Source organism: Rhinopithecus bieti, unplaced genomic scaffold (assembly GCF_001698545.2).
Source record: "Rhinopithecus bieti isolate Rb0 unplaced genomic scaffold, ASM169854v2 scaffold_5626, whole genome shotgun sequence".
Taxonomy (NCBI): domain Eukaryota; kingdom Metazoa; phylum Chordata; class Mammalia; order Primates; family Cercopithecidae; genus Rhinopithecus; species Rhinopithecus bieti.
The window spans coordinates 629504-653250 of record NW_016805666.1 but is presented as its reverse complement, the minus strand read 5'-3'; the positions used below and the strand labels follow the sequence as shown (position 1 = coordinate 653250).

General features: G+C 44.9%; 1 protein-coding gene across 10 annotated transcripts in view; it reads right to left on the bottom strand.

Moving 5' to 3' along the window:
* Positions 1 to 907: 907 nt before the first annotated feature.
* ST6GAL1 (ST6 beta-galactoside alpha-2,6-sialyltransferase 1) overlaps positions 908 to 23747 on the bottom strand; it is a 149069-nt gene continuing 126229 nt past the window's right edge. For all 10 annotated transcript variants that reach the window (XM_017873404.1, XM_017873398.1, XM_017873399.1 and 7 more), the window contains 3 exons: positions 6564 to 6662; positions 5176 to 5350; positions 908 to 3948 (listed from right to left, as the gene is read on the bottom strand). In XM_017873404.1, the coding sequence (XP_017728893.1) occupies positions 3707 to 3948; positions 5176 to 5350; positions 6564 to 6662 (516 nt within the window). In that variant the 3' untranslated portion in view covers positions 908 to 3706. The remainder of the gene's footprint in view (positions 3949 to 5175; positions 5351 to 6563; positions 6663 to 23747) is intronic.

Below are 23747 nucleotides of genomic sequence, written 5' to 3'. Positions count from 1 at the left end.
TGTGTCCTTTCTCCCATCTTGCTCATGGATCTGGAGGCTTCAGCACACTGCTAGGCCATGAAGCACTCTCTAAGAACAGTATCTAAGACACTGAGAGTCGGGCTTTGTCAGTGAGGAGAACCCTACTAGAGGGGTGGGAGTGGAGGTTGCAGGTGCTTGGTGTCTCTGTGAGCTCAGCCTTCATGGTGTTCTCCCTGCGTGCAAGCCTATCTCCAAATTTCCACATTTCAAAAGGACACCAGTCATACTGGAGTAGGGGCCCAACCTATTCCAAGATGACCTCACCTTAACTAATTACATCTGCAATGACCCTATTTCCAAATAAGGTCATATTCTGAGGTACTGGGGGGTTAGGACTTCAGACATCTGAATTTTGGGGGACACAATTCAACCTGTAACAAGGGGGTGGGCAGTTCACAGGAGAAAGGAATCATCCTCTCTCCCCCGACTCATGCTCCTCCTCAGGATTTGTGTCCAAACATTGTAAGTCCTTTCAAGACATCACTCATGCTCCTCCTCAGGATTTGTGTCCAAACATTGTAAGTCCTTTTAAGACATCATTCATTTAAGGATTTTAGAGTTTTGGAAACCAAGGGAAGGATCTTCCTTATGTTCTGCTTTCTGCCCAACTCCATCTCTTCTTTGATGCAACAGGTTAGTTATGTGAATCCAGGCAAGAGCAAAAAATAAAAATAAAAAAATCAGTAAACCAGTCAATATTTCAAAGAGGTGATCTTTCCAATAAATACACATTTTTTTTTCCCCTGGAGTATTGAAAAGTAAGTCTAAGGCTAAAGGAGCTAGTGGGTAAGGACTGGGGGGTTCAGGATCTCAGTTGTGTCCTCTTTGGAGATAAAAGTTGGCAATCAGCAGTTGTTTCTTTAGCAAATAAGAAGAGAGAAGCAGCTTAAAAACACACACACACATTTATTTTAAAATTTGACATAACCCTTGGGTAATTCAGAATTAGCTTAGGCATTTTTCAGAAGTTTCTGAGACTGATGTCTCAACTCCAAACCAATAGCAATAGCTTATTTGATTGGTGGAAGGATTAGAGAGGGCCCCGTGATCCAGGTGAATACATGGCTATCAAAGAAGACAGAACCCCATAGACAGAGGCAGCATTAAGTCATAATTTCTAAATTAACTGTCATAAATATGAAACATCTCACCAGACCAACGATAACATCCATATCATAATTTGTATTTTACCAAAGTGTCCACATATAGACAGCACAGAACTAAAAGTTCTGTAGACTTCAGAATCACATTTAAATTAATTTGATCCTTTATATTAATAATAATTAAAAACTAGATTCTACCCAGTGTCGTCCCAGTCTCCACACCAACATGTATGTCCTGCTGTCAGAATGCCACCTCCTCTGCGCTCAGTGGTCATGATTCGAAGATTAAAATGAGTGTGTCAAATCAGAACATAAACCAAGCCAGGAATTCATGGGCCCAGAGAGGGGTAAAGGGCTTGTCCTATACAGCAGTTAAGCAGCCCACGTGCTCTGCTCATTCCCAAGCAGAATCAGACTGGAGCTGCAGGCAGCGAGGAGGAGGGCGTGTTCTGTGTTGTCCACTGCTTTGCAAGGTTTCTTGGGTATTCCAAGGAGGGCAATTGTTGTCTCCCAATAAGACAGTTAATTCCCTGAGAACAGGACCTCTTCCCCACTAGCCTCCGTCACAGCAGGGTGCATGCAGCCGGGGTGTGAGCACAGAGCAGGTCCCTACTGAAGGCAGGAAGGAAACCAGCATGAACTGAGCACCTACTATGTGCCAGGTACAGAGCCAGGACAGGTGCTTTCCTGTAATCCTCACAACAGCACTGTGAGACAGGATCATCATCCCCACTTTACAGGTGTGGAAACAGAGGCTCAAGGAAGAGCATTTGCCCACAGTGGCACAGCTAGTCATAGGGGGGAATAAGTTTGAAAATCCAGGCCTTCTCACTCCAGGGCCCTTTCTACCTACATAAGCTGAGGGTTTGGCAGTAAATGAGGATCCCAGCTCCGAGATGGTTGGTTTGGAGCTCAAACGTTAGATCCCCTTGAGCACATGGGGCCAGCCTTAAGAGTGCAGAGCCCTGAGTCTAGGAACCCTGGCTCTACAGCATGACTTGGTGATCTTGTGCAAGTCTTTTAATCTCTCCACACCAGGGCCGCGCTGGTCCAGCAGGATTCCCTATCAGGGAGAGGGGACTTAGTAAAACCATCTGGAGAGCATGTTTGCGAACCACAGAGGGCCAGCCTCTGCTCAAGGAGCCTGATGTTGCTCACTTGCAAGGAAGAGGCGCAGGGCATTGCAATCTGCTATCACACCTCTCACACCTGGTGAGAATCAGTTCTGATCTCCAAGGTTCTGACCTCTGAGAGTGACGTAAGACCAGAGAGCCACACCACTACTCCTTGAGAGACCTTCAGCAAAATGCCCATATGCTCAAAGAAATTGGGGTCAGGATGCTTTTAAAGCAAAAAAGGCTTAAAAGTAATTTGGGAGGGGAAGATGACTTGAAAAGGAAAAAAAAAAAAACAGATGGTGGTTAGGAGGAGATTTGGGGGTAGGTATTGAAAAGGAAGAATGGGACTGTGGTATGCAAACCCAGCTGACAGGATAGCGTCAGGCCAGGCAGAGCCTGGAGATATCAGGTTTTGGGGATCTGCAATGCCTCGTATGTGTCACGAGGCTGCACTTGCTACCTCAGACATGGGTAGGAGGTTTCCTAAAAAAATATCTTGGGTCTTTAAGTTCAGGTAGATCTTAGAAAGAAAGTATGGGAAGAAAGAAAAATGCAACTCAAATGGCTCAGATGTAATCTGCTTGCCATGTTTCTTCTCTTCCTCTAAGTCTCATCTGAGTGCCCGCTGTGCTATAAAGCCTTGTCTGATCCACAAACACAGTTTCAGTGCGTGGCTCTCCTGCGTGCACAGAGAGCAAGGCCATCTCTCTAAAAACCCCCAGTGCACTGAGCACATTGAATCCTATTTGCCTGTTCAGATGTCTGCCTCTCTCACCGAACTGTAGCAACCTGAGGACACACACTGTATCCTTCTCTACCTTCCATCTCCACATGGAGAGGGAGAGTGGGCTAACCGAGACCCTTTGCTCACAAGCACCCATGCTAAGGGCCAGCCTAACCAGCCAGAGTGATAGGAACATGTTCCAGGGGCATGGACCTCGGGAGCAACCTTTTTCTGGATGCGCGGAGCATGTTTCCAATCCCCTGTACCACCTACTTGCCCCCAGAACCACCCTCCATTGGGCACAATTGTAATTTGGGAGAATTTCTTTAAAACATGAAATCAATATTTAGATGCAGACTTCAAGCAATATAGAGCTTTGGTTTGTGAGAATGGCATCATTCTGTTGGGAAAAACAAAGCCCAGCTTTGGCAGCCCTGATGGGGGAGGCAGATCTTGCATCTACCACGGTGGAAGGTGGGGAGGATGCTGTCTGGAAAGAATGCTAGACATGTGCGCATGTGTGTGGCGGGAAGCTCTGGGGTCATAAACTGCCTGGCTACAGAGAAGGCTGGACCTGATTTCTTGACCACAGGCTCCTGAAGCCCCAGTGTTCTTGCTGACAGAGGCCCCTAGAGTAAAAGGAACAGGCTGGAATTGCTCAGGAAAATGTTCTTCCCAGGCTGGGGTGGCCAAGAGACCATCCATTTAATGCCTGATGGAGAAGAGTGAAGAGCCTGTGCTTAGCAGTGAATGGTCCGGAAGCCAGGCAGTGTGGCTTTTCCAAGCAGGTAGATGTCCTCATCTGTGCCCTGGTTGAGATGCTTCACCAAATTCTTCTCATAGAGCAGTGGGTGGTAGGCGCCCATCGTGCAGGCACTATCGAAGAACTTCTGGTAGTAGTAGCACACGTCGGTCTTGCGCTTGGATGGGAGGAACTCATAAATATCCACCTGGTCACACAGGGTCATCATGATGATGATACCTGGAGAGGGGAGCAGAGGTGAGTCAAGCCTGACAACCCACCCCAGCACCCCAGAGCTCTGCCCAGTGGGTCCAGCAGCTCCTGACCCCAAATTTGGAGAGCTTTCCCTCTGGAGTTTCTATTTATGACTGTGATTCCCAATCCAAGTTTCAGCAAGCCAAGCCCAGCAGTGTTCCTTAGGATGCAGGGCTGTATGAGCGTTATACACCTTTGAATCCCCAGCACCTAGGCCAGGGCCTGGTGAATAACAGATGCTCCCTAAATGCTACTAGATTAAATGACTTCATCAATCAGCCAATGAATGTGTATCCATGGAGTAATTTATTTGAAGAAATAGGACAAGATTACTGAGCTGATTGAGGAGACAGTGCCATCATGTGTAGCTAGCACTTTCTAGCACTGTGACATCCTGCAGAACCTCTTGGATGGTGCAATTTGGGAGCAGATTTTTCCTTACAGCACTTACATGAAACAGTGTTGGGGAGGGAAGACTTTTCTTCCCTTGGCTGGGCAAAGGGACAGCTGGAACAGGAGCACTCCACAGTCTGTATGATGAGGTGTGGAGAAAATCCAAGAAGAGGCCCCTGGCCAGCATTGTTCCAATAAACTCTGCACAGCACTGCTACTGATCCTATCTTTATTTAAATATTTGATATTTCATTCATCAGAATTTTTACATTAATTGTGTTTTCTGAAGATACTGTACTAAAATATTATTTATCTTGATGACTGAGTTTTAAGGGGTACCCCTTAAATTGTACACCTGAGAAAAGTGCCTTGCTCCCCTCATCTGAGGTGCAGCCCCGCTCCTCATTTTCCCGCCTCCCTCCCCTGTTGGTGGCTTCCCTTCCCTCCATCTTCCTCTGCCAAATTCTCCCCTCTCCAAAGCCTACCAAACGCTACTTCCTCCATGAGGCTATATGCGACTGTCCAGCTAGAAGGTGTCCTCTCTCCTATGACCCCAGGTTGTCTCTCCCTTCTGGCACAAATTGAATATTGCCTCAGACATCTGATTGACCTCCCCAATAGATACCCTCAGGAAAAAGAATTTTATCTTATTCATCTCTGTATTTTAGATAGAACTTGGCACGGTGTACAAGCAGAGCAAAATTCTAGCAATTGTTCAGCGGACAAATGAACGAACAAATGAATGAATGAGACCTCAGACAAAAAGCTCATCTCTTCTAGAAACAAACACGCAAGGTGTTTTCCCCGACATGAACTCACCAAGCATCCCAGAGGATGGGGGGTTTGGCTGAATCTCTTCTGGGGAGATTTCTTGAAGAATGTCCCACAGCTCCCAAGGCATCTGGGGCTTGAGGATGTAAAAGGGCTGATTGGGGTGCAGCTTACGATAACTCTTGTAGTTATTAAAGAAATTATAATCCGGATTCTGGTACCACTGAAAAAGAAAGAAGTGGTCCTTTCAAGGGCGAAATGGGCCAGTGAGCTGCTCCCCCCAGGAGTCATGCTCATCAGTGGCCATGGGGAGGGGAAAGGACCAACAAGGTTGCTCCTGAGGCACAGCCCTTTTCTTGCAGCGGACTACAGGCTTCTCTTCCGGTCACAGGTTTCACTGGATAGCAGGGTGGGGCCTCACCTATAGCCTGTGCTTTTGGGGAGAGTTGAGCTTGGCGACCCAGGATCAGCCTCAGGCTTCAGGATCAGAGTCCGGGAACACTATCAGAGCTGAAAAGAGCCCCAGCTACCATCTGGCCCCATCTCTCATTTTTAAAGGGGAGAAAACTAGAGCATAGGTTGCCACATCTATGGGTTCAGAGTCCTTGTCCCGACCTAGGCAAATTTGAGTTCTAAGTGAGATCGGTGCAAAACTGTTGAAAGTCAGATAGTGAGGGTGCCAGGGGTCGCCAGAGCCTGTCAGGCATTGGTAGAGCCAACTTAAGAGTTAAGTGTCCCAAGATGAGTGCTCTCTGCCCTTCTCAGGAGTCATGGTCCTGAGGCCACAGCAGCCTGTATCAGAGAGAGGCCAACTGACATGCATGAACAGTGAGAGAACTACTCCAGAGAGGTTAGAATCCAGCAGGCCTCCACTCAGGTCTCCTTCCCTGGAAAGAGCTGCTGTTGCAGATCTGCGCCTTCTGCTTAGTAAATCAAGCCCTAGGATGGGGACTTTCATTCTCCACCCTCCAATTCCCCGTCTGTAAAATGGGAACAACCACACTTCCATCGACCTCCTTAAATTGTTATGAGAGTGAAATGGGAAGAATTCTGGATACTGGAAGTGTGAAATAAGCGTGCTAATATTATTTACAGGAGTAATGGCAACTACTCTCGCGTTCTGCTGATGCTCATTAGGAATAATTGCATTAATGAACAACCTACCCCAGATGTTGGGAGCTCCAGCCACTATCCCAGTAAATACTATAACTGGGAGACAATACCTGGCAGTGCCTGGCAGGGCAAGGAGAGTAGCTGGCATAGGACAGGAATACTTCTGAATCTGCTAGTCCAGACGAAATGGGGTATCCTAAAACTCAAATACCCAGCCTTTAGGGATAGCCAATGTCAGCCATGACTTTAAAAACCTAGGCAATCAGGAAAATCTGTAGACAGACAGGAAGCTCAACCCCTATTTCCCATGGACACCCACTTACCTTTGCGATATCTGAATGGTATACAGATGGGTCCCATACAATTAGGATTCCTTCATTGTACAAACTGTCTTTGAGGAAGCGCTTCTCGGTGGTAACCAACTGCAGGAAGAAAGAAATAAGCTGTCACTTGAACATTCATATGCAACTGTTTGACATGAAGTAATAGCTGACACAGCACAAGGTACAGCCTGAGACCCCAGAGTCCCTTGTGAGGCTTCTAAGTTCTGGTGTGGCACTTAACTTCAGTGAAAGAAAGGTAAAGATGCCAGCCTGCACGGCGTTGAACTGAAAGGACATTTATCACACGCCATTAGCCATAGAATAGAAAGGGTTCCATCCACTCAGGGGCAAGGGTACAGTGAAAACAGCATGGCATCCCAGCCTCCTGGAGTCACACCTTGTGTGGGGGTCACAAGAATAGAGTCTGAAGTCAGGGACTCATATAATCAAAATTATCTCTGGAATCCTTTCAGTCACCTAGAAAGTCCAGTACACTACATACACATCGTGATGGAGACTGACACAGGATCTCTCACAAAGTCCAGCACAGCCAATAGTTTCTGCAGCACTGGAACAGATGGCTGTGCTTGTGGCTGAGCACCAGATGAAATATTCAGTTTGTGTTGAGAGGCCAGAGTGCGTGCAAAAATGCGCACCTCCCAACAGGAGACTCTCACCAGGCCGGTGAGAAGTTCATGTGTGCCTCTGCTGGCTGAGGGAACCAGCGATGGCTGGCTATGGCCCTTCCCCACCACACTGGCTCCTGGGCTGGCCTGCATATGGGTAGTTACACCTACCTGGCTTAAACATGAATGTGACAACCTAGCTTGAATAATTCTGCAAAATGTATTCATTTTTTTTTTTTTAAAGCATATTTATACTCTTTGACTCAATAATTCCATGTTTGGGAATCTATCCTAAGGAAGAATCCAAATTCTGGGGGGAAATTATGCATGTAAATGTTAATTATTTATCAAAATAAAGAAAAGTATGGCAAAAGATACTGGTCTTGGATACAAAAAGATCCAGGAACAACTCTTGGCTTTGCTACTAACTTTCCTATGATCTTGAGCAAATAGAGAATATTACTAGGCCCTGATTTTCTTATCTGTGAAATGGGAAGAACACGTTTGCTCTGCTCTCTCAAACAGGAGCTGTGTTGTGGATCAAATGGAAATCATGAGTGAATGAGAAAGAAAAGTAGCCCCAAAGGCTACTTTGAATGAAGGGAGCCATGTCCCTCTTAAGAAAGCCAGAACCAATATATGAAATCAGCTGTCAACATTCACCTTGAAAAGCAGGTGGGAGATGATGTTGCCCAGGTAAAAATTGAGAGGAATAAATGGCAGAAATCAAATCAAGAATTGACTGACATGAAAGCAAGAATCACGACAATAATCCCTCTCCATCTTGGTCTACATCACCAAGGCTGAGACCTAATTAATGTCACTGCAGTATCTGGAAAAAACTATGGCAAGGGAGACGGCCCGTGTGCAACCCAAAGAATAGCAATCTGCCGCAAGCCTCTACAATCACTGAGCTATCCCCATCCCCATACCGTCCTACAGATGTAAGGAAGTTCCTGGAAGCCTGAAGAATATACTCTCATTTCCTCAATATCTCTTTGGGACAAGAAATACTGGTGGTGGGTCCACCTTGGCGGGAGATTGTGCAGCTATACTGGGTGCTGAGGAGCCAAAGGAAAGACACAGTCCCTGCCCTCCAGGAGGTCACAGGGTAGCAGGAAAGGTGGACAATTGAACAATGGTTAACACACTCTGACGGTGCAAAAACAGAGGTAGTACAAGGATGGCCATAAAATGAGCGAGTGTTGGGCCGGGCGCAGTGGCTCACGCCTGTAATCCCAGCACTTTGGGAGGCAGAGGTGGGCGGATCACGAGGTCAAGAGATTGAGACCATCCTGGCCAACACAGTGAAACCCCATCTCTACTGAAAATACAAAAATTAGCTGGGCATAGTGGTGGGTGCCTGTAGTCGCAGCAGCTGGGGAGGCTGAGGCATGAGAATCACTTGAACCCAGGAGGCGGAGCTGGCAGTGAGCCAAGATTGCGCCACTGCACTCCAGCCTGCAACAGAGCGAGACTTCATCTCCAAAAAAAAAAAAAAAAAAAAAACAGCGGAGGTGGTGGTGGTGTGTGTTAAAGGGCAAAAAAGAGATGCCAAGCGGAGATTGTAAGCATGAGAGAGGGGATGTCCCAGACAAAGGGAACCAAGTGCAAACCCCTGAATCTGTGAGTGTGTGGCAGAGACTGCTAGATGTCACCCAGTATCCATTCTCTCTTCTTTGATCACCAATATGTCTGGTTTTTACTTTTGCACATGGCAACCTAAAATAGATTCCCTGAAATAAAAAAATTTCATAGCCTCTCTTATAGATAAATATGGCTGGGTGACTAACTCTGGCCAATGGTATGTAAGCAAGTGTGACTTCCAGGAACTATCCTTAGAGGCAAGGTTATGCCTTTCCTTGTTCCTTCTTCCTGCTGGCTGAAATGTGGTTGTGATGGCTGGAGCTTGAGCAGTCATTTTGGGCCATAAAGTGGAAGTCATATGCTGAGAATGGCAAACCCATGAAGTAGAAAGAACTTAGATTCTGACACTGGAACACCATATTAACTTCGGAATGTCTACCTTTGGACTTCTTTTGCATGAGAGAGAAATACATTTTTTTGTTTTGTTAAGCTAGTGTCGGGGGATGTGTGTTCCTGTCTCTTGTAGGAACAACTAATACAGCGTGTACCCTGTTTGGGAATTGCAAGTAGTTTGTTATGGCTAGGATACAGAGAAAGAGCTGGAAGGGATCAGAGAAATGTAGACAGAGACCAAGCCAGGGAGCTTAGGATTTCTTCAATAGGTTATGGGGACCAGGAAAGGGTTTTAAGTAAGGAAGATCTAAACACGCTAGAATTCTGAATTAGTATTTTTAGAAAAAAGAAGACGACATAGAAGCTCCTATTGTAACCTAAGAAATAATGGAACAAAGAAAAGAAGTTACAATTGTCGGCTGTAGAGGTGAAGACTAATTGAATGTTGAGAGTGAGGGAAAAAGAGATCCAAGGGGACTCCTGGACCTCAGGCCATTTCCTGCATAAGAACAGAGAAAAAGGAACAACTGGTATATGCCTATGGGAGTGAGGTGGAGTGGGAATCTGAAGTTCAAGGATGAGGGCCGGGCACAGTGGCTCACTTGAGGTCAGGAATTCAAGACCAGCCTGGCCAACATGGTGAAACCCTGTCTCTACTAAAATACCAAAATTAGCTGGGCGTGGTGGTGGGCACCTGTAATCCCAGCTACTTGGGAGGCTGAGGCAGGAGAATTGCTTGAACTCGGGAGGCAGAGGTTGCAGTGAGCCAAGATCGTGCCACTGCACTCTACCTGGTGACAGAGTGAGACTCTGTCTTGGAAAAGGAAGTTCGAGGATGAGACTACTGGCCTAGAGTTCCCCGGCTGCCAGGCCATAAGAACTAAGAACAGAACCCACATCTTGTAACTTTAAGTACTGTCCTCCTTCCACTGGGAACATGGTAATTTACAACTGCCTTTCAGGGCTGTAGTCCAAGGGCAGAGCAGGCTTCCTGCTAGATGCGGATTTGCAAGATAGATGTGACTGAGCTGGTGACAGGGAGGCCTGAGGACAGAGGGCCAGTACTCCCTATCCCCATCCACCCTGTTCCCCTGAAAACAGCTGGTATATTAAAAGCAAAGTGTCTTTTTTTAGCTATGCTTCTTTCTGTGCAGAATACTGATGCCAGGTGATATACACATACTCATGAGGAGTAGTAATAACTGGGATTTTAAAAAAATGTCTCTCCCTGCTATAGCCCCTTTCCAGCAATTGTTAGTATGCAAAGCAGGAGGCCAGCAACTCCTGGCTCCCTGAGACTATCCCAGCTGTGGCTTCACTGTCCTCAGAAATTCCAAGAGATGCATGAAGCTTTCTTCTTTACAATACATGAAAACAACAGATGCCATTTAATGATGCTTACTACATGCTAGGTACTGTCACACCTCAACTCAGTTTATCTTCACAACAGCCCCAGGAAGTAAGTGTTAATATGCTCATTTTATAATTAAAGAAACAGAGATGCTAAATGCTAAGTAACTTGTCCAAGTTACACATTCAATAAGTAAGAGGGTCTGAATTTGATTGTTATGTCTGGCTCCAGAGACCCCCCTTTTTTTTTTTTTTTTTTTTTTTTTTTTTTTGAGATGGAGTCTCGCTCTGTCACCCAGACTGGAGTGCAGTGGCACAATCTTGGCTCACTGCAAGCTCCGCTTCCCAGGTTCAAGTGATTCTCCTGCCTCAGCCTCCCGAGTAGCTGGTACTACAGATGTGTGCCACCACACCCAGCTAATTTTTTGTACTTTTAGTAGAGACGAGGTTTCACTGTGTTAGCCAGGATGGTCTTGATCTCCTGACCTCGTGATCCAACCCCCTTGGCCTCCCAAAGTGCTGGGATTGCAAGCATGAGCCACCATGCCCAGCCCAGAGACCACACTTCTATGTGCTACAATGTGGGTGGGGTAGGGTACCACAGCTCCTGCGGAAGGATGTCAGAGAACACCGGATAGGAGTATGGAGTGTTAGCAGAATTTGCTTCTTGCCTGAGTTGTAGTATGTCACAATTGGAAGATACTCAAGGTATTAAATTCAGACCCATCATTTTCCAGATGGGTAAACTGAGGCCCAGGGAGATAAGAGAATTGTCTAAGGCTACGATGAGTTTGGGGCACAGTTAGAACTAGAGCATAATATTCTTTCTGCTCCAGCAGGACTACACCCATAAAACCATCAGACATTCAAGTAAGCAAGCACACCATGAGGGTCAGGTCACCCTCAGTCCTCCTGTACCCAACGGAGAAACAGTGATTCACTTGAGCTACTTGAGATGAAAGAGACAGTAATCCCTGAAAATGGAAATAGGTGGCTGGGCACGGTAGCTCATGCCTGTAATCCCAGCACTTTGGGAGGCTGAGGCAGGCAGATCACGAAGTCAGGAGTTTGAGACCAGCCTGACCAACATGATAAAACCCCGTCTCTACTTAAAAAAAAAAAAAAAAAAAAAAAATTAGCTGGGCATGGTAGTGTGTACCTGTAATCCCAGCTACTCAGGAGGCTGGGAGAATCACTTGAACCTGGGAGGCAGAGGTTGCAGTGAGCCGAGACCACGCCATTGCACTCCAGCCTGAGCAATAGAGTGAGACTCCGTCTCAAAAAAAAGAAAAAAGAAAATGGAAATAGGTGAAGATGAATGATAGTTTTATCCAGAGAAGAGAAAAACAGAAAGTGGCTGGGGCTGGGATCTGGTGGAGGGATAAGGGAGAAGCCAGCAAGCACTCCCCTCCTGGAACTTTAAACATGGCTCTGAACTACCCACATTAATACTGACTATAAGAAGTGCAACGATTTTCTACCAAAAAAAAAAAAAAAAAAAAGATTGCCTTTGGCCTTGCCAGGTGCAGTGGCTCACACTTGTAATCCCAGCACTTTTGGAAGCTGAGGCGGGCAGATCAGTTGTGGTCAGGAGTTCGAGATCAGCCTGGCCAACATAGTGAAACCTCGTCTCTACTAAAAATACAAAAATTAGCCAGGCGTGGTAGCCAGCGCCTGAAATCTCAGCTACTCGGGAGGCTGAGGCAGGAGAATCACTTGAACCCGGGAGGTGGAGGTTGCAGTGAGCCAAGATTGTACCACTGCACTCCAGCCTGGGCGACAGAGTAAGACTCTGTCTCAAAAAAAAAAAAAAGAAAAAAGAAAAAGAAAGAAAGAAAAAGAAAAGAAAAGAGATTGCCTTAAAACTGGATGGGGAATTGGAAGCATGGGTTCCAGTCCTGCTCTGTGTCTAACTCACTCCATGGTATTAGATGGACCATTTCACATCTCCTGGCCTCAGGTGCCTTATTTAGACATAACCCCCTTGTAAGGCCTTGCTGAGGGGACCAGCTATTCCTGGAAGAATAAAGCTGTTCTCAAATGCCTGCAATTACCTGCAGGGGGAGTGTGACCTGGGTTTGGAGATCCTCTTAGGGGGCAGGGGAGGAGTTCATGCTGAGAATAAGTCATTGGCAGAACGGCAGAGCCCTGGGGAACATCTGCCAGGAAAAGGCTACACCAAGGCATGGAGTGCTGCTGCTAAAGACACTGTTTAAAGTAACCTTCTCAGTTAGAAAGTAACAAACGCTCACTGGGGACAGTTAGAAAACGCAATAATAGAAACAAACACACACACACATTTTCAGATATTACCACTGTGCGTATTTTGGACTTTTTTCTTCTCAGATCTGTTTTCCCTCTGTTATGGACTGAATTGTGTGCCCCCAGAATTTATATGTTGAAGCCCTAATCCCTAATGTTACTAGTACCCTGTTTGGAAATAGGACTGTGAGGGAGGTAATTAGGATTAAATGTGTCATGGGGTGGGGCCCTAATGCCATGGGGCCAGTGTCCTTACAACAAGTAGAGACCCACAGAGCTCTCTCTTTCTACCACACACAGAGGAAAAGCCATGTGAAGGAACAGCCTGAAGGCATCCTTTCTCTGATTCAGAGAAATAGTGATTGAGAGTGTGTCTGCTGGCCCAAATCAAGAGGTCCCAGAACTCATAATTGCCATCATATTTAAATTTTAGTTCCAATTATTATATTAATAGACTGTATGGCAGGGGTTCCATCAAAATCACGCAGCTCCCCATCGCTGGTTTTAGACCTGTTGTTGATGGAAATCTCCGCCGCCTCCCACCCGCCCCGCCAACCCATCCAGATACCTGTCTTTTGGTATCTTGAGGAGAAAAGTTGGAGCTTCCAGAAAGTTTTGGTGATTTAAAAAAGTGCTGGTGGCAAACACCTAGATCCAAATCCCACCTCTGTCACTGACTTTCTGGGCTCCTCTGAGCAACTCACTCAAACTCTGGGAGTCTGGGTTCTGAGGGAAAATGGTGGTTGGGTCATACCTCACAGGGTTTGCTACGAAGATCAAATGAGATAAGGCATGTAAGACCCTTAGATGGTATATATAATATATTTAACAAATGGCATCAACTATTATTTCAAGATAAGCCCCACTGAGTAATCTGGAAATGTCCTGGTTGCAGTCCAGTCAGCATGGACTGTCGCTAGGCATATAGGAAGTAGGTCTCTCTCCAGCTAGCACAAAAGCTTCCAAGGAAGCCATTGGGTCTTCTTGTCACATTGTCTTCTCTGTCGGGCTCACTGGGTACAGGAGGTACTGAGTTGAGTCTCACAGAAACTGTCTTACACTTACAGTCAAAACTGCATTTATTTCAAGACCCACCCATTTACATATATCATTTTTCTTGTTGACTCTCATAGCCACACCTGGCACAGAAGCGTCACATGCCTGACTAGGTCTGCTGGCCTGAAACCTAACAGTATGACACATTCTCTATAAAAAGCCACCTTCTCAGTAAGAAAAGTGCCTTTTTTGTTTTACATGCCCTCATCACGGCCAAAGGGATGGGAGCTGAACAAATGTGGGTCCAGATGGCTTTAGAAGAGAGCTGCTGAGCCGGGTGTAGGTGGCTCATGTCTGTAATCCCAGCACTTTGGGAGGCTGAGGCAGGTGGATCACCTGAGGTCAGGAGTTTGAGACCAGCCTGGCCAATATGGCGAAACTCTGTCTCTGCTAAAAATACAAAAATTAGCTGCGCATAGTGGTGTGTGCCTCTAATCCCAGTTACTTGGGAGACTGAGGCAGGAGAATCACTTGAACCCAGGAGGCAGAGCAGAGAGCTGAGATTGTGCCACTGCACTCGAACCTGAGCGCAAGAGCAAAACTGTCTCAAAAAAAAAGAAGAGAGCTGCTGTCAGGAGGACCTCTCCCTCTGGGAAGAGAACAAGCCACTCAGAGGCAGAATTTTACCAAAGCAACAGCTATTCTCTCAGTGACTTCTGGGTGCCAGATGTTCTCCTTGTGCAGTGGGGGTGGGGACCCTGTTTGCTAATCCACAGAAACTGACACGAAATAGTTAGGATAACTGACCAGGACAAAAGATAGAGAAGACAGACCACTGGCTTTTTAGGATATGAAGGTAAGAAAGGGCAATGATAGAAAGCGTCCATCACAGTTCAGTACCACAACAAGTGCCGTCATGGAGCGGCCAGGACGTGAGTACGAAAGGAACAGCCAGATACTTAGTGTTGCTTACAGGAGGTGAGAAAAGAGAGCTGATTTGCCTAAGAAGCAGGAAAGGCTCCCTTGAGGGTGGGTAGCGTATCCCAGGAAGTGGGCCACCTTCCTCTCAGCCCTGGCACAATGGTGCACAGAGACCTAGAAGTGTAAGGGGAAAAACAAATCTGCTTCAGTAGAAAGCCATGCATTTTCTGAGCACACTCTTCCTCCCTATCAGATTCTGATTCCACCGGAGCTATTTTGCAACCCTTTGTGAACCGCAGGCAACTAATCCATGTGCCTACTGGGCAGGACGCTGCTCAGGAGAGCTTCAACGGACTCCTCCCCCCACCTGCCTTAGCTCACAGAAAAACGAGTTTCACTCCTTTACTCCAAATTTGTGTTGCTTTGACTTTTCCTTTGAACCAGTTGTAATATCTACCTGGTTCCATCATACGAGTAAAATAAAATCTTCATGATGAATTCATTTTTATATCTGTATGAGAGTCATCATCTTACCCTTTTTTCCCTAAAAATTATCCTTTAACAGAAGTCTTGCCTCCCTTCTGCTAGATGCCTCTGAAGTGGTCTCAAACTGACTCACCTTCCCTGTTGGGATTTGGGAAGGTGGAGTCATTCGCAAAGAGGCAGAGGCAGACCTTGAAGGTTCAGTCGTGCCCATCGCTACTACTTACAAAGCACTTGCTGCATACCAGCCTCCAGGTGACATGCTCCACACATAGTAACTCCTTTGATCCTAAAAAAAAAACCCTGGATAGTAACTATTCATATTTCTATCTTACGAGTAAGGGAACTGAGGCTCAGAAAGGTAAAGTAAAGCAACTTGCTCAAGTCACTCACATAGGAAGTGCTGCGGGAGGGATCTGATCACAGCCTGTCTGACTCCAGTACTCTGAATTCCCAGGCAACCTTACTTTGGCCTTAAATACAGTTTCAGAATCTTGGCAGGACTGGGGTTTCATTCTTCACAGTGCAGAAGACTGAAACATCACGAAGAGTTGCTCAGAGAGTAGGTAGCCTCCACCGTCCAAGAGAACGCTCAGGGAGGGCTCCTCCACTCTCCCCTCGCTTCTTTGCTGCTGCCTGCTCACCTCCAGATCCTGCCATCCATGCATCAAACAGAGATTGCTTTCTCTCTAAATTCATTCTCTTCAAGCTCGAAGTAGCCCAGCATAACCTGGAAATCCCACTCCATCAGGTTTACTAACTGTCCCACTCACCCCAATGACAATTATCAATCTCTTTGCTCAAACCTTCTCTACTAAAACCTCTTCCCCACTCAGCCTCCTTCTGACTTGGCCTTGCATCCCACTTGGCAGAAAAAATAGGAGCCCTCTCATCCTTGTAATACCAACTGCCTCCAGCTACGCCACTCCCACCTTCTTCCCTCTGACTCCCTCCTGCAGGGGGTCATCCTCCACTACGCTTTGGCTCCACCACCACCATGTTCTGGGTAACTAAATCATTTTCTCCTCTTTTTAGTATATTCACTTTCTCCCTCTATCGACTGGCTTCTCCCTGTTGATTTAAAAAGAGCTTATAAAATATACATAACATAAAATTGACCATGTTGGCAATTTTAAATATTCAGCTTAGTACATTCATATTGTTGTGTAACTATCACCACCATCTCCAGAACTTTTTCAGCTTCCCAAAATGAATCATAGTATTCATTAAACAACAATTCCACATTCCTTTCTCCCCCTCGCCCTTGGCAAACATCATTCTACGTTCTGTCTCTACTCCAGGTGTTTATATAAAGTGGAATCATGCAGTGTTTGTCCTTCTGTGACTGTCTCCCTTACTGACATTTTTTCCAATTTAAAACATTGTATTAAAATACATATAACATAACATTGACTATCTGAACCATTTTTAAGTGTACAGTTCAGTGATATTAAGTACATTTATATTGTTGTGCAACTATCACCACAAACCATCTCGAAAACTTTTTCAATCTTGCAAAACTGAAACTCTATACTCATTAAACAATAACTCCCCATTCCCCCTCCCACCTCACATTCCCTGGCAACCGCCATTCATGTAGTATTTTGTGTGTGTGTGTGTGTGACTGGCTTATTTCACTTGGCATAATGTCTTCAAGGTTCATCCATGTTGTAGCCAATATCAGTATTTCCTTCCTTTTTAAGAATAATATTTCATTATGTGTATAAACCAGATTTTGCGTATGCATTCCGCATCAACAGACACTTGGGCTGCTTCTGCATTTCAGCTATTGTGAATAACAGTAGTATGAATATGGGGGTACGAATATCGCTTTAAGACCCTTCTTTCAATTTCTGTAAATATATGCCAATAAATAGAATTATTAGATTACATGGTAATTCCACGTTTAAGTTTTTGAGGCACTGCCATATTGTTTTCCACAGTGACTAATCATTTTCCATTCCCATCAACAGTGCTCACAGATTCCAATTTCTGATCATAGAAGCCATCCTAATGGGTGTGAGGTGGTACTGTGTTGTATTCTTGGGTTGCATTTCCCTAACAAAAAAGAGTTGAGTCTCTTTTCATGTGCTTACTAACCATTTGTATATCTTGGAGAAATGTCCATTCAAGTCTTTTGCCCATTTTTAAATTGGGTACTTTGATTTTTTTTTTATCGTTGTTTGATGAGTGTTCTATATATTCTGTACATTAATCCCTCATCAGATAGACGACTTGCAAATATTTTCTCCTAATATGTGTGCTGTCTTTTTACTCTGTTGAGAGGACCTTTTGATATATAATTATTTTGAATTTTCACAAAGTCCAACTTGTATATTTTTTTCCTTTGTTACGTATGTATGCCTTTGGTGTCATAATGATGAAATCATTGCCAAATCTGATGTCATAAAGTTTTTGCCCTATGTTGTCATCTAAGAGTTTTATAGTTTTTGGTCTATGTTTAGGTTTTAGGTCATAGATCCGTTTTGAGTTAGTTTTTATTTTTCGTGTTAGGTAAGGGTCCAGCTTTATTCTTTTGCAGGTGGATAGCCAGTTTTCCCAGTATCATTTCTTAAAGAGACTGTCTTCCTCATTGAACGATCCTGACACACTCATCAAAAATCATTTAAGTGTACATACAAGAGTTTATTTCTGGACTTTCTTTTCTATTCCAATGGTTTATATGTTTGTCTTTGTACCTCACTGTTTCGATTATTGCAACATATATATTTCTTGAAATCAAGAAGTGAGAGAACTCTAGCTTTCTTCTTATTTTTCAGGATTATTTGGTTAATTGGGGTCCCTTGAGGTTTCATATAAATTTTAGAATGGCTTTTTCTGTTTCTGCAAAAAAAAAGAAGTATCTTTTGGATTTTCATAGCGATTGCCTTAAATCTGCAGATCATATTCGGTATTATTGACATCTTAACAATACTTTTTTCAATCTGTGAACATGGGATGTCTTCCAGGTTTTTGTGTCTTCTTTAATTTCTTTCAGAAATATTTTGTAGTTTTCATCGTACAAGTCTTTCACCTCCTTGGTTAAGTACTTTATGCTTTTTTATGCTGTTCTATTGTAAATGAAATTGTTTTTTAAATTTCCTTTTTAGATCATTCATTGCTATGGCATATAACAGAAAAAAGGAACATTTTTGTGTGTTGATTTTGGATCCTGCTACTCTATTGAATTGGTTTATTTATTCAGTATTTCATTGTACTGTACTCATCCTTCTTCCTGTGATGAGGAAGAGACAAAGTAGGACGTGTAAGATTTCACCCACTACTCAGAACAACGTGTCATTTAAAACTTCTGAATTGCTTATTTCTTGAATTTTTCATTTAATATTTTCAGACTGCAGCTGACCACAAATAAATGAAACTGCAGAGGGTGAAACCAGGGATAAGGGGCTGACTTCTAATTTCAGTGACTTCCAGCTGCCAAGTTACACAAGAAAGAAACTGAGCTGCACCTTTGGTCCCTCTCCCTTTACTGCTCACATCCAACGCGACATTAAAACCTGTTGACTGCAAATCCCAAGTAGCCCTTAAATACATTTTTTTCTCACATTCACCTTCACCCCTACTCTTGTGCAAGCTATCAGCATATCTAAGCCAGACCACTGCAAGACCTTCCTATGTATCTTCATCTACTGCAGCCCCTCTGATCAGATGGAAGCCACTGATGGTTATAAAATGCAAATCCGATCATGCCATAAAGAAGATGCTGCACCCTGCCGGGTGCAGTGACTCACATTTGTAATCCCGGCACTTTGGGAGGCTGACGCAGATGGATCACCTGAGGTCAGGAGTTTGAGACTAGCCTGGCCAACATGGTGAAACCTTGTCTCTACTAAAAATAAAAAAATTAGTTGGGCATGGTTGCGGGCACCTGTAATCCCAGCTACTCAGGAGGCCGAGGCAGGAGAATCGCTTGAACCCAGGAGGTGGAGGTTGCAGTGAGCCGAGATGGCGCCACCACACTCCAGCCTGGGCGACAGGCCAGCCCCCCCACCCTCAACTGAAAAAAGAAGATGCCTCAGTGCAGCACCATGGCTTGACTCCTTCTTGCCTTTAGCCTTGTCTCTCACCACATAGCCCCACATAGCCTCACCTCTTCCTGAGTCCTTCCAGTCCCCCATTTCCCGCCACACAAAACTGTACCCATGCTGTTGCCTCTTCCTGAAAAGCTCTTATCCCACCCTTTTCAACCTCCACACATTCCTTCTACATAGTCAAGTACCATCCACCTGGGGATTCTGATCACCTTGAATAGCTCATATCTCCCCTTTCAGGGCTCTCCTAGTACCTTGACCACTCTCTTCTCTAGTTCTCTTTTGCAACTTTATTTATTTGTAAAACTATTTGATTGCATCGTAAGAACAGAGGCTGAGTCTGTTTTGCTCACAATTGCATCCTCCACTACCAGTGTCTGCAAATATCAATAGTAAGTACAGTTAACGTTTATTGATACATGTGCCAGGTATTGTTCTAAGTGCTTTGCACAGATTTTTCTTATTTATACCTCACAACAACCCTGTAAGGAAATTATTCTCCCTTTTTTAGAGAGAAGTAACTTGATGATCCTTCAGCTGGTAAAAGACAGAGCTGGATTTCAACCCCAAGCAGGCTAACTATAGAGTTTACGTACTGACTGCCACAGTCTACTCAATACTGAACATATTTGTTGAATGAATGAATGAATGAAAAGTAAATGAACATCTCTCCTGGATATTTAGGTAGCATCTTATATAGAAGTAGAGATGAGGTTTTAGTGCTCCCTAAAGTGCTCTCCAGCTCCAGGGTTTCTGACTAGGCATGAGAAGGGAAAGGGGCAAAGCTGGTCCTAACCCTCTGTCTGAATTTCCAGACTTGCCAGAGCACAAGCAGCCATGAAGGTCCAGCCTCATCTCTCTCTACAGGGCAACACCAGCCAATTCTTCCACACCTCCACCTCCAACTTAGCCAGGGGTATCTGAATGTCCCCTCATTTCCTATGATCATGCCACTGCACTCCAGCCTGATCACTAATAGGGGAGTGATTATTATGCTTCTCTTGGAGTGGTGTAACGTTTCCCTCATTTCCTGTTCTCCTCTGTCTTGCCAATTCCACTTTCTGGAGTGCCTGTCTATTGCTATTTCCCCAAGTCTTGCCCATCTTTCAAAGTCTAGTTCAGCTGTCATTTGCCCTAGAGTTTATTGCTAGCCAGTCCATTCCTTTCAATCTTATCTCTTCTAGTACTAATAAAAGTAGGCCAGGCACGATGGCTCATGCCTCTAATACTAGTACTTCGGGAGGCCAAGGCGGGTGGTTACCTGAGGTCAGGAGTTCAAGACCATTTGGACCAACATGGTGAAACCCCATCTCTACTAAAGACTAAAAAATTAGCCGGGTATGGTGGCGCATGCCTGTAATCCCAGCTACTCAGGAGGCTGAGGCAAGAGGATCGCTTGAACCGAGGAAACGGAGGTTACAGTAAACCAAGATCACACCACTGCACTCCAGCTTGGGTGACAGAGCGAAACTCCATCTCAAAAAAAAAATAATAATAACAACCATAATAGTAATAAAAGTAATACCAAAAGCCAAAATATATATTTGAATAACAAACAGGCATTGCAAGTGCCTAGAAGCGACTGGAAGATGTGACAGTGATAGAAAGTGATTCTCTTAAAAAAAAAAAGGTATTAGAGAAAAAACAAAAAAACAAGATCGTGACCACTTACAAAGAAGTTAAGTTCCTCAATTTCTATCCCATTATAAAAATATTCTTATGATGGCCAAACAGAAACAGCTCCAGTCTGCAGCTCCCAGCGTGATCGACAAAGAAGATGGGTGATTTCTGCTTTTCCACCTCAGGTACCTTGTTCATATCACTGGGACTGGTTGGACAGTGGGTGCAACCCGTGGAGGCTAAGCCAAAGCAGGGTGGGGCATCACCTCACCCAGGAAGTGCAAGGGGTCAGGGGATTTCCCTTTTCTAGCCAAGGGAAGCCGTGACAGATGGAACCTGAAAAAATGGGACACTCCGGCCCAAATACTGCACTTTTCCAACTGTCTTAAAAAATGGCACACAGGAGATTATATCCTGTGTCTGGCTTGGCAAGTCCCACGACCACAGAGCCTTGCTCACTGCTAGCGCAGCAGTCTAAGATGGACCTGCGAGGCAGTAGCCTAGCAGGGGGAGGGGCATCCGCCATTGCTGAGGCTTGAAGAGATAAACAAAGCAGCCAGAGAAGCTCAAACTGGGCGAAACTCAAGGCAGCTCAGCCAGGCCTATTGCCTCTGTAGACTCCACCTCTGGGGGCAGGGCGTAGCTGAACAAAAGGCAGCAGAAACTTCTGCAGACTTAAAAATCCCTGGCTGGGCCAGGCGCGGTGGCTCAAGCCTGTAATCCCAGCACTTTGGGAGGCCGAGACGGGCAGATCACGAGGTCAGGAGATCGAGACTATCCTGGCTAACATGGTGAAACCCCGTCTCTACTAAAAAATACAAAAAACTAGCTGGGCGAGGTGGCGGGCGCCTGTAGTCCCAGCTACTCAGGAGGCTGAGGCAGGAGAATGGCGTGAACCCAGGAGGCGGAGCTTGCAATGAGCTGAGATCTGGCCACTGCACTCCAGCCCCGGCAACAGAGCGAGACTCTGTCTCAAAAAAAAAAAAAAAAAAATCCCTGGCTGACCGCTCTGAGGAGAGCAGTGGTTCTCCCAGCACAGTGTTTGAGCTCGGAGAATGGACAGACTGCCTTTTCAAGTGGTTCCCTGACCCCTGTGTAGCCTAACTGGGAGGAACCTCCCAGTAAGGGCCGACTGACAACTCATACAGGTGGTTGCCCCTCTGGGATGAAGCTTCCAGAGGAAGAATCAGGCAGCAATATTTGCTGTTCTGTAGCCTCTGCTGGTGATACCCAGGCAAACAGGTCTGGAGTGGACCTCCAGCAAACTCCAACAGACCTGCAGCTAAGGGACCTGACTGTTAGAAGGAAAACTAACAAACAGAAAGGAATAGCATCAACATCAACAGAAAGGATATCCACACCAAAACCCCATCTGTAGGTTACCAACATCAAAGACTAAAGGTAGATAAAACCACAAAGATGGGGAGAAACCAGAGCAGAAAAGCTGAAAATTCTAAAAACCAGAGTGCCTCTTCTCCTCCAAAGGTTCGCAGCTCCTCGCCAGCAACGGAACAAAGCTGGACGGAGAATGATTTGACAAGCTGACAGAAGTAGGCTTCAGAAGGTCGGTAATAACAAACTTCTCCGAGTTAAACGAGGATGTTCGAACCCATTGCAAGGAAGCTAAATACCTTGAAAAAAGATTAGACAACTGGCTAACTAGAATAAACAGTGTAGAAAAGACCCTAAATGACCTGATGGAGCTAAAAACCATGGCATAAGAACTACGCGATGCATGCACAAGCTTCCGTAGCCAATGCAATCAAGTGGAAGAAAGGGTATCAGTGATTGAAGATCAGATCAATGAAATAAAACGGAAAGAGAAGTTTAGAGAAAAAAAAGAGTAAAAAGAAACAAACAAAGCCTCCAAGAAATATGGGACGATGTGAAAAGACCAAATCTACATTTCACTGGTGTACCTGAAAGTGATGGGCAGAATGGAACCAAGTTGGAAAACACTCTTCAGGATATTATCCAGGAGAACTTCCCTAGCCTAGCAAGGCAGGCTGACATTCAAATTCAGGAAATACAGAGAATACCACAGAGATACTCCTCGAGAAGAGCAACCCCAAGACACATAATTGTCAGATTCACCAAGGTTGAAATGAAGGAAAAAAATATTAAGGGCAGCCAGAGAGAAAGGTAGGGTTACCCACAAAGGGAAGCCCATCAGATTAACAGTGGATCTCTTGGCAGAAACTACAAGCCAGAAGAGAGTGGGGGCCAAGATTCAACATTCTTAAAGAAAAGAATTTCATATCCAGTCAAACTAACCTTCATATGTGAAGGAAAAATAAAATCCTTTACAGACAAGCAAATGCTGAGAGATTGATTTTGCCACCACCAGGTCCGCCTTACAAGACCTCCTGAAGGAAGCACTAAACATGGAAAGGAACAACCGGTACCAGCCACTGCAAAAACTTGCCACATTGTAAAAACCATCGATGCTAGGAATAATCTGCATTGACTGACGGGCAAAATAACCAGCTAACATCATAATGACAGTATTAAATGCAAACATAACAATATTAATCTTAAATGTAAATGGGCTAAATACCCCAATTAAAAGACACAGACTGGCAAATTGGATAAACAGTCAAGACCTATCAGTGTGCTGTATTCAGGAGACCCATCTCATGTGCAGAGACACACATAGGCTCAAAATAAAGGTATGGAGGAAGATCTACCAAGCAAATGGAAAACAAAAAAAAGCAGGGGTTGCAATCCTAATCTCTGATAAAACAGACTTTAAACCATCAAAGATCAAAAGAGACAAAGAAGGCCATTACATAATGGTAAAGGGATCAATTCAACAACAAGAGCTAACTATCCTAAATATATATGCACCCAATACAGGAGCACCCAGATTCATAAAGCAAGTCCTTAGAGACTTA